The 10,299-nt window shown below is 58.9% G+C and overlaps 2 protein-coding genes across 2 annotated transcripts; one reads left to right on the forward strand and one right to left on the reverse strand.

Moving 5' to 3' along the window:
• The first annotated feature begins 2,273 nt into the window (after nt 1–2,273).
• LOC131207269 (uncharacterized) lies at nt 2,274–3,992 on the forward strand. The gene has a single exon (XM_058199880.1). The coding sequence runs from the start codon at nt 2,274–2,276 to the stop codon at nt 3,990–3,992; it is 1,719 nt and encodes a 572-aa protein (XP_058055863.1).
• Nucleotides 3,993–4,410: 418 nt separating this feature from the next.
• Nucleotides 4,411–9,955, reverse strand: LOC131207271 (uncharacterized). The gene is made up of 2 exons (XM_058199881.1): nt 9,654–9,955; nt 4,411–6,535 (listed from the first exon to the last, which is right to left on the reverse strand). The coding sequence occupies exons 1-2, from the start codon at nt 9,953–9,955 to the stop codon at nt 4,411–4,413; spliced, it is 2,427 nt and encodes an 808-aa protein (XP_058055864.1).
• Between the last annotated feature and the right edge of the window lie 344 nt (nt 9,956–10,299).

Below are 10,299 nucleotides of genomic sequence, written 5' to 3' on the forward strand. Positions count from 1 at the left end.
TTACCGCTCTTTAATGATAATATTATAATTGTTGTAACAATGACTATAAACCCATCAAGTATATTAAGGTATTATAAGTGTAACTATAAACCACGCGACATTCACTGGTCGGCTACAGCTTCGCCAGCCATGGCTTTAGCTGCCCACCGATGCTCCTCTCTCCACTGCATCGTTATGGCCCCGCAGGTTCGGGCGAAGAGCTCCCAGCTCTTCGCGCTTCGCAGTATCTCGCCAAGATTGTCCGTCTTCGTTTTCTTACGAGCCAGAGAGAGGTAGTTTGCCTGTTGAACTTCTCGGCAGCATCCCTGGCCGTTTCCACGATTTCGGCCCTATTTGTTGTGCCCACCAGAGCATTGTAACGACGGCCGTGTTGATTACTTAAAGTTAACGTAAAAGTAAGTCTTTACACCGAAAAATTTAACAGAAAAAGGGATATCAACGTTTTCAGTTGAGTTTTGAACGCGCGGTAAGCGTCCCGAGGTGAAACGCTTCAAAGCGTGTCTTGATCGCTCGTGCTGTGACATGCTGTGAGCTGCTGTCAAGCGTGTATCCAATTGCCTACATTCAGGGGCTAAAATTATTGTTCGAAGAGCAAAACTCGGCTAGGTTGTTGCAGCAATCAAGGGGCGCATTTTGCCACTCGACATTGTTTTTCATCAAATCGCAACCTCTCAAATCGCAACCACAACGTTCAAATTTCCTAATCAATTTCCTGCTGAGAAATTCAACTCTCCAAACGAACTTTATTTTATTTCTCTCCTAAGCTTTTCTTCCTCTTGTCCAAGCTTTTCATTGTAAATTGATTGCACTTCTTCTCAACAGAGGGCTATTTTCAAATTCAAATTCGAACAACGAGCATCTGACTGGTCTGATTTGGCTGAAAATTGGTGTGCAAACATGATTTCACAATTATTGGCGATAAATAAATAAAGTCGTGCAATAAAACGTTAAAGTGCAATAAACTGAACTTTGGGCGATATTTCATGCTTCATTAAGGACCAGCCGAAAGAAACTCTGTTTGTAGAAAGGATTACCGATTTGTTGGCATTGAACTATGTTTTCTGCGAAAGTGAGTCTCGTTGTTTGGGCGCGTTGGTGCGTGATCGATCCTGTCGCCTCGTTTCGAATCAGTTAGCACCGCACGCGCGCCTGAAGGGCCATCCGTCACGTGCCGCGGGAGTCATTACCCAGCCACCGCCGACATTAGCGGCACGGCGCACCGGAGCGACATTATGCGAATATCAGTGAAAGCATAGCTCCTTTCTTCACACTACTCAGAGGCTCTAGACCGAGCCCGGTAAGTGAATTGTTTAGTCAATATTATCACCATTCAAACCACCGTTCCATGACGGGCCCTTCAGCAGGGACCCCCCAATTGTTCACGCTCCGGAATCAAAAGTGAGAGCAAGTGCAATTGGCGAGACACTTCGTGATAAATTCATTAACCTTCGCGTGAAATGGCGCAACGGGACGGGAGGCTTGTGAAGCGTGAAAGGCTCACCGAACGACGGTTCTAGTTCCCCCGCTAGTGGGCCGCTGGGGCCCCTAATCCGACGGGCTTCTGTGGCCCGGCGCCGGAGGTCAACGAATGATCCCATTTCGGGGGCTCGCGCATTAGAGCCGCGGCACGCCGTGGTCCTTCCAGCCGGCGAAGGGTTTCGTTCTGTTTTCCACCGCGCGCTTTCACCTTTACGCCACGGTACGCCCTTCACGCGAACGCCTGTGGTTGGGCCGCCGGAGCGCTGGAGCGCCGGAGGGACTGAAAATGAGTTCTCCCCGCCGCGGTCCCCGCGCCGTGCCATGTCACGCCGCAGGCTCCGCGGTGGTAAGTGAGAGCTTTCTTATTTTCTTTTGATCTTCCGTTTTGTCATCATCCGCTCGGCGCGGCTCGGCGAGGTTCGAGCAAGTCATCGGCGCGCGCGCTCCGTCCCGTTCGGGCTTTTGCGATGCAATTTTCTTCGATCGTTCTCCCCGGCGCCAGGCTCTTCGGGTTGGGTGGGTTAAGTTGGCACAGACACACGCAGCAGGGCTGGGGCCCGGTTGTCGAATGGCGTCGTCGCCGTCGGCGTTCCTGTTGACAGCGTAGCCAGCCAGCCACGCTAGGGCGCAACTATATTAGTAGGCCAGCCCGTCCCCGAGCGTGTCAGTTGCCGCGGTGCGATGTGCCAGTATTGATTAGACCGTGGGCCAGGCCAGGCCACTTTGTCTCGCTCGTAGTTTCGCCCAGTTTAGTGTGTTTGTTGTGACAGAATCCCTCCAGAATTCCTCCAGCGATGGTCCCGGGTGCCGTCGGCGGTCCGGGCGTGTGGTGGGCCGTGGTGTGGTGTGTCTGGACACCCGGGTTCGGGCGGGCGTGGAGTGAAACGATCCACTTTACCAACTCGCCGCACTCGCTGGGAGCGTCGAGAAACTTCACGACCTACGAGATCGCAGTGCCAGGCTCGAAACCGATCACGATCATCGAAGCGAACGATCCACCGCCGGGTGATCGCCGGGTTGACCCGGTGCGTCCCAACCCGTCGCCAACCACCAGCTTCCGGACTAGCACGGGGATACGGGTCAGCAGGCCAGCAGCGAGCGGTGACAGCGAGCCTGGCGCAGGAACACGCAAAACGCTCTACTCGCCCGAGCTGCTGAACAAGTTCCTGAAGGAGTACTCGGAGAAGCTGCAGAATGCGGACTCGATCACACGGCAGCGGCTGAACGAGATCAGCCAGATCACCAGCAGCAGCGGCGAACCGAACCGTGACCAGGACGACCACCGACCAGTGGAGGAGGATTGGCCTCCGATGGCGGCCGACGACGGAGCGAAGCAGCAGGATGAGCTCATATTCGACGAGACTCACGAACGGAACGTGATGGCCGTGGGTGGCGCGGGGGTCAATAAGCGATGGTACCAGGAGCCCGCCTCAGGCGGAGGTTACACCCCGCACCACCATCAGCAGCACAAGAACCATCCGTGGAACGTGAAGGATGGCTGGGTGACTCTGGAGGCGGTGCCGTGGTCGGAGAGCAAGGTGTCCAAGTGGCAAGCCGCCACACCGGACGGACCCAAGAAACGTCCCGCGAAGGGTCCCCCGCCGTTGGCCCAGTACTGGGACGACAGTGAGGAAGCGACGCCGGATAAGTACCGACCGATCGCGGCCATCTACCCCTCCAGTTACCAGCCCGATGCGCCGTCCACGGACACGGAGGAGTTTGGTTATGGTGCGGGGGGTCAGTCCAACCGTGGACCCAATCCGACCGCCCCTCCCCCCACGGACTCACTGTACAACCGCCGCCGGCGTCCTACGTCGACGCTTTACAGCGAGCGTCCCGAGGGCGATCGGGTTAGGCCGCCAACCGATCGATGGTACGAACTGCAGGGCGCTGATTCTTACGACAGTGGCCCGACGGCGGGACATCGGGACCGGGACATCATCACCGACGGGCGGCCACCCAACTTCCCGAAGTACGCGACCGAGCAGCATTCGATGCCGCCGCCGCCAGCATACGGTTCTGCGCCGGCAGACCCTCACCGGGCCCGACCCGGTTCGTACCCGGACCGGGGCAATGGCGAGTGGGTGCTGATCAGCACCACCAAGGGCTACCAGTACCCGAAGCGACGGCACGGACAGCGAGCCATCACCTTCTCGCCACCGGCCACCGCCACCAGCCACCAGTCGGTCAAACTGACGGTGCTGCCGATGAAGAATGCCGTCGACATGACCACCTCCCACAACGGCCTGATCGAGGTGTCCTCGTCGACGCAGACAGTCGAAGAGGCGGTCCAGCAGCAGTCGCAGAGCGCGAAGCGCAAGCCCGTGGCCGACGCGACCACGAAACCGCTCCGGAAGAAGAAACCATCGACGGGGACGACCGGCTTCTCGGTGATGCACCGTCGGGATGCGGCCCAGGATAGCGCGGCCGTACTGGCGGCGGTCGGGGCCGGCATGGTGCCCGCTACGATGGCCATCCTAGCCCCGATGGTGCTCGGCCGGAAGAGGAAGTAGGACGCGAAGGAAGAAGAAGACGACACTCGCGGACGGAGGTGTGAACTATTTATTCCGTAGTACGTAATGAGCGATAGATACTCGTATATTAAAAGTCCGGTTCCGGTTCGCCGCGGGGCGGCGGCCAGGTTTTAGACGATAGCCGTTGCCGACGCCACGACCGGATACCGGGGCTGTAAATAAATGCGCCTAAAAGTAATGCAGATCACCCAGGGTCTCGTGGATGGACCGTGGATTTCGGATGTCTCTTCCGGTGCGCAGCTTGCTAACACACACGCTAAATAAATATATCGATGCCCGCGTTCGTTCCGCAGGCGCTCACAAGATCAGAAGAGAGCTCTCCGGCGGCGGCGGCAGGGAGAACTCTATCCCTAATCCCATAAGCGCACTCGGGGGCAGGGCACCCGGCCTACTGACGCTACTGGCGGCCCTCGAACCGATCCTGCACCCCGCTCAGGTACCGCTGGAAGTCCTGGGTCACGTGCTGCAGGAAGCTGATTCCCATCGCGACCTTTCGCTCGACCGTGTTGCGGATGAAGTCGCCCCACGTGTAACGGTGGCCCGGAGGCCCATCGGCCACCACCATCATCTCCTCCGTCGTCGCTTCGCCCTCCTCGTGGGTCACATCCTTCGCGGGTGTCACATTCTGCGCCCGGTCACCGTCGTCGTCGTCGCCGTCGTCATCGACGTTGATCTCGTTGTCCAGCTCCGACTCTGGCTCGTCGGTCGTCGAGCGCTTCTTGCGTGGCCCGTGTTCCGGCATCGAGGCCGCGTTGATCATTTCAAGCATGGCGTCCGAGTAGCCGCTGGGTCCGGTGCCACCGACCACGTAGTGCGCGTGGTGCTCGGGACTATGCTCCGCCGAGTAGGCCTCCGGGTGCGGCATCATCTCGTGGTCCGCCGGCTCCATCAGCCGATCGGGGCTTGCGAGCTCTTGATCCGGAACGGCCGCCGCTTCGGTCGTGGTCGTAACCGATGAGCTGTAGACGGGGGCACTCGGGGGCCGTGCGGCGGGTGTTGACATGTCGGCGCGGCTCGGCGGATAGTACGGTGTCGGTGGGGTGTAGTGGAACTCGACGCTGTTCTGGGATTTAGCCTGAGGCATCGCAGGCGCCGACGCCGGCATCACCGAACCGCCACCTCCCGCCTGTCGGTTAATATTGGAGTACATCTCCGGTCCGGTGGCCCCGCCGTATGCCCGGTTGCGGTACGTAATGTGCGGATACTTGTTGCCGGTGTACGGCTGCACGTGATAGTACTGGTGACCGGTGCGGACTGGCTGGCTGGTGGCTATGCGACGCCGCACGTTGCTGCCGCCGTTGCGGTAGTACGAGCGATCCGGCATGCCGGCGATCAGCTTCCCGAACACGTCCTCCTCGTTCTGCCCGTCCTGCGTCCCGGCGTACTCTTCGTAGTTCGAGTAGTACAGATCGTCCTTTCGGTCATCGGACCGGCGGAGCGCCCCGAGCGGGCTGCCCAGGAAGTACGACGCTAGGCCGGCGGCCATCACCAGCCCCACCAGGCCCACACCGACCGTCGGCATCACCTCGCGCGACAAGTAGTTGATGATCTGCGTCGACACTGGCTTGCTCTTGGTCGGTGGCTTCGCGACGCCATCCTTAATCTCGGGCTTGCGCGTTTTCTTCTGACCCGGCTTCTTCTTCGCCCCCGGTTTGGTGTTCGGTTTGCGCGTCGCACCCTTCTTGGGCTTCGGCAACGCCGCGACCTTCGTCGGCGAACGGTCCTCCGGTAGATCGAACATGGCGTCCTTCGGTTCGAGGATCAGGAAGGTGGACGACTCGATCGAATCGTCACCGGATGGTGGCGCATCCGTGACGGGGGAACTCTGCTCCGCCGGGACCGCTTCGGTGGTGCTCGGTGCGGCAGACGTTGTGGCCGGTGTGGTGGTGGTCGTAGTGCTCGAGGACACCGGGAGTGGCTTCTTGACCTTCTTCACAATAACCACCGGCTTCAGTGTGGTGGTGGCAATGGCCACCTTCTGCTTCGGAATCGGTTTGCCAGGCTTCTCCTTTTTCTCCTCGGCCGCCACGGTCGTAGCTTTCGCCGGGCGCGGGGTGGTGGTCGGAGGTGGACCTCGGCGGACTGTCGGTTGGTAGCGCTTCGTTGTGCTGCTCGCGGTCGTCGTCACCGCGAGGGACGCTTTGCGGGTGCTGCTGCTGGGGCTGGTCGAATCGTCCTTCGCGTCCGTCGTGTCGCTGCCCGACAGCAGCACCCACGTGGAGAGCCCCTCCCGTGGGGTGGTGGTGGTTCGCAGTGGAGCCCGTTCCGTGGCCCGGTGCAGCTCATTCTGATACTCCTCGTCCGTCAGCGGTTCCGCTACGCCGGCGTGCCCTGTGTAGCGATCAAAGAGGGTTAGCTGATCGTTGGCCTTGCCCTCGCCCTCCGCCGGTCGGTGCTTGGGCGCTGGCCCACCGCTTCCTCCTGGGCCGGCGGTCAGCACCTTCGTGCTGGTGGACACCACGAAGCCCGACGTGCCGATCTTCGTCTTCAGCAGCTCGCCGCTCGGCCGCTTGAGCGCGAAACTGCAACGAGAGAGTAGATAGAGTAGTAGTTCTAGCAACACGCGCACGCTACTTCACTGGTCCCGTGGTCCCTTTGGAATTGGAGCGTGTTGGTGCACCAACCAAGTCATGCAGGAACTTTGGAACTCGTCCCGGGTGGACGGTTAACAGTAAAACGCTTTGTACAACAACTTTAAAATGAGTGCTCCGGTCGAAACACTGGAACCGGAAACCCGGAGAAGGCATTCTTTTTATTGGTATTTGTTAGTCACGTTCTTGGCTCTAGGGTTTCGTCATTATACAGCGCATGCAATAATCTACAAACGCCTTAAGTCTACAGAGAGAGAGAAAGATAGAGATTGAGCGAGCTAGGGGGATAGAGTAGTGGACAGCTAGAGTTGGGCCCAGAGTGGCGGACTCCGGAAAGCTAGGAAGCGAAACAGCGCGAATCTACCGGAAACTAGTGATCTGAAATCCTTTATTTGAATGTATGGTAATCCTTTCGCATGCAACTACCTGACGTACACTAATCCGCACTGGCTAGCGACTATCAAACCTACAAATTACCGGGGCGAATCTGGAACGAACCTCTCGCACTCACTCAGATTGTAAACACTGCACCGTTTGACATTTGGCCGGGTGAAAGCGAACGTCAAACGAACACTTTCACATTGATCCGCACGTCAACGACCTCCTGCGGTTACGCTAATTACGCTGCCCTGGTGAAATTACGATTATCAATATCGGGTCCTGCGCCATCACACTACGACGATGACTGACTACTACTACCGTTACTATTACTACTACACTACTCTACTATTGCACCTGGTGGCGGCGGCTAATAAATCAATTACGTTTCGATTGGTGGTCTATTACAACAATACACTAAGCACATGCATACACACATACACATACATACAGACGCGAACAGAGAGAGAGCAATCAATGGAAAAGCGTAATGGCGAGCATAGTAGGCGTTGGACATTTGTTTTGCTTTTCACATTCGGCGGCTTAAGAAAGGAGGCTCGAGAGTGAAAAGCTTGGTGAAGTGGCGATCTGTGATTTCTTTTCTCGGCGACAAGGAATTAGTGGTTTACTCTCTATATAGGATCTCATGCTACCAAGTGGTCTACCATGCATCATGCGTTGATTTGCGGGTTATTCACTAATACTAGGTTTGTGTTACTACTACTGCCGCCGCCGGGTGCAGTACACCGTTCCAGCTCCACCGTGACCGTGTCGATCCGCGCGCCGCGTTCAGCCGGAGGAGCGTTGCGAGCATTTAATTTCCCCCCTTCCATTTACCCGTAGGTCTGTCTGTCTGCTGTAGACTAATTGGCACAGTTCCCAACCGGAAGCGGTTCATCCCACCACCGTTCATCGTAGCTTCTCCCCGACGGACCCATCGCTGGCCGGCTTGTAGTATCGGTACGGATCGGGCAACCCGGACGTAGCGTTGCTGACCACACTTTCGACGCGCATCCGACGCCGATCCCAGCTGTCCCAGCCGGCCAGCGCCGGGTTCCAGGCCTGCTCCACGTGCTCAGGGCGCCGATACGGTCGCCGCACCACCGGTCGCCGTGTCCAGTGATACGAAACGGGTGGCTTCCGGTGCACTAGCACCGTCGTGGTGTAGTGCCGGACCGGAGTCGGGTGGTAGAACCGATACATGTACATACCGGCCGCTACCGTCCCGATCACCATCGCTACCACCGGCAAACTGGTCAGTCCGAGGACGACCATGTTCATCGGTGTCATGGCGGACAGGGCGGCCAACATTCCGACCAGAGCGTGTGACATATCGGGCAGGAGCGACCCGAGCCCCGAGCCGAGTGAACCGTGCGACGGTTTCTGTTTGTGTTTGTTGGTGTTCTGCTGCAGCTGCACCCCGTTCCCTATCAGGCCCCCCGGGTTGCCGCCCAGCGAGCCGATACGGACCGGTGGCCGGACGATGTTGCTCACGATGTTGCTGATCGGAGTGTTGAGAAGGTTCGGGACCGGCCCTCCAGGCACCACGGCGACGGGTGGGACCGGTGGGATGATCGGGTTGACGGCCGCGAGCGGGGCAGCCAGTACGAAGCCCGGAGAGGCCACCACCGCCGCCGTGTCGCTTGCCACGATCCCCGTCCCACCTCCGCCACTGACCGCTGGGGCGAGGGCCGCAGCAGCCAGTGGAGCAGCCGCGACCACCGTTGGTCCCAGCTTCGTGGCTCCCGACCCCCCCTGCTTGGTCCCACCGATTGCGATCTGAATATCGCTACAGCCCTGCTTCCCCATGGAGATGTTGATCTCGTTGCAGTCGGGGACCGCATCGGTCACCGCTTCACCCTTCAAGTCCCCGGAGGCGTCATCGTACGGATTCGCCGCTACATCATCGTACGGATCCCAGGCGGCGGCAGGCCGCTGCCCGTAAGGATCCACCTCACCCGAGTAGACCGCGTCGGGTCGATCGGGATCAGTAGCGCCGGCAGTAGCCGGTGAAGGCCGAGGCCCCCCTGAACCGGCCGGTCGGATACTGATTTTGATTTGATTCTTCCGTTTCGGTGGCTTCCGCTTGTCCGCCGAGGTAGCGATCAACGTGGGGCTCTGCGGATCGTACCCCCCGGCACCCACCGGATAGCTGTTGGACAGCACTTCCGGCGAACCGGAGCCAAACCCGTACTGTGGGGGTGCACTCTGGTCGAACTCCTCCAACGCACCCGTCGCAGGAGTGACCGGCCGCAGGGCAAAGGTCGAGTACGCGGGCCTCAGTGAGTTCGCTGGCGTACTGTACTCCACGTTGAACACGTCCGATGGACGGTCGGACCACTTGGTGATGATCTTGTGGATCACCGGCCGCCGTTTCCCGCCATAGTCCCCACTCACTGAGCTCGACCCTGGCGGATACCGCGTTTTGAGCGGGTACGCGTACGTCTTCTCCGGTGGATTGCCCCAGGCCGGAGCGAGCGGATAGTACTCCAGACCGTCCGCTCCGACCGAACGTAACGTGTTTTGCTCCTCCGACTCCGACGGCGGTGGTGGCGGCGGCTGCGGCGGTGGTACCGGCGGGGACTGGTCTTGCAGGTTGGCCAGATTTTTGAGCAGAAACTCCTTGATTAAGCTATCGCTAGATAGACCGTCAGCGTTAGTAGTTTGGTACCTGGGTTGGTGCGTTGGCCGTTGCTGATCGCTGCTGGGCGTGCTGCCGACGGAGCTGCTCGCGGGGCTCGGCGAGTCGCTGGCCACGCTGGTGGTGTCGGTGGCCAGCACCCGTTCGGTGCTGCCGTTCCCGTTCTCATCCGGCTGCTGGTGGGATCCGCTGGCCTCGATGCTCTCCTCCACAATCTCGAGCGGGTTGCTGCGCCTCCGGAGGTAGATCGGTTGTTCCGGTAGGTTGGGCCGCGCGATCACTGCCGGGCACACGAGCGCCAGGGCCAGTGCCCAGACCACGATTGTCCGCATGTCTGCAAACGGGTAAGTAACGTAACAACGTTCCGTTTTAGGGGCCGGTCACACTCAACGACCAATGTTATGTCACCCACTTCTGGGCGGACAACTACCGTTAAGGACATTCACCCGACCCAGACCCGACGGTTTCACACTTCAAATAGACCCCGGCGGTGTTAATTATGTGGAGCACGATCATCCACCTAGAGAGGCATTCGGTGGGCCCTCCGACTTCATTACTTCATTCTGGGCCGTTAAAACGGTTCCCCTGGCAAACGGATTGATTGGCGGATGTTTATTTTCTATTCCTCCCTCTCTCTCTCTCTCTCTCTCTCTCTCTCTCTCTCTCTCTCTCTCTC

This window comes from Anopheles bellator, chromosome 2 (assembly GCF_943735745.2).
Source record: "Anopheles bellator chromosome 2, idAnoBellAS_SP24_06.2, whole genome shotgun sequence".
Taxonomy (NCBI): domain Eukaryota; kingdom Metazoa; phylum Arthropoda; class Insecta; order Diptera; family Culicidae; genus Anopheles; species Anopheles bellator.

Coding starts and splice junctions, on each gene's coding strand:
- LOC131207269 (XM_058199880.1), top strand. CDS start 2,274: ATGGTCCCGGGTGCCGTCGGCGGTCCGGGCGTGTGGTGGGCCGTGGTG.
- LOC131207271 (XM_058199881.1), bottom strand. CDS start 9,955: ATGCGGACAATCGTGGTCTGGGCACTGGCCCTGGCGCTCGTGTGCCCG. Junction 6,536..9,653: donor CGGCCAACGCACCAACCCAG/GTACCAAACTAC, acceptor CTCTCGTTGCAG/TTTCGCGCTCAAGCGGCCGA.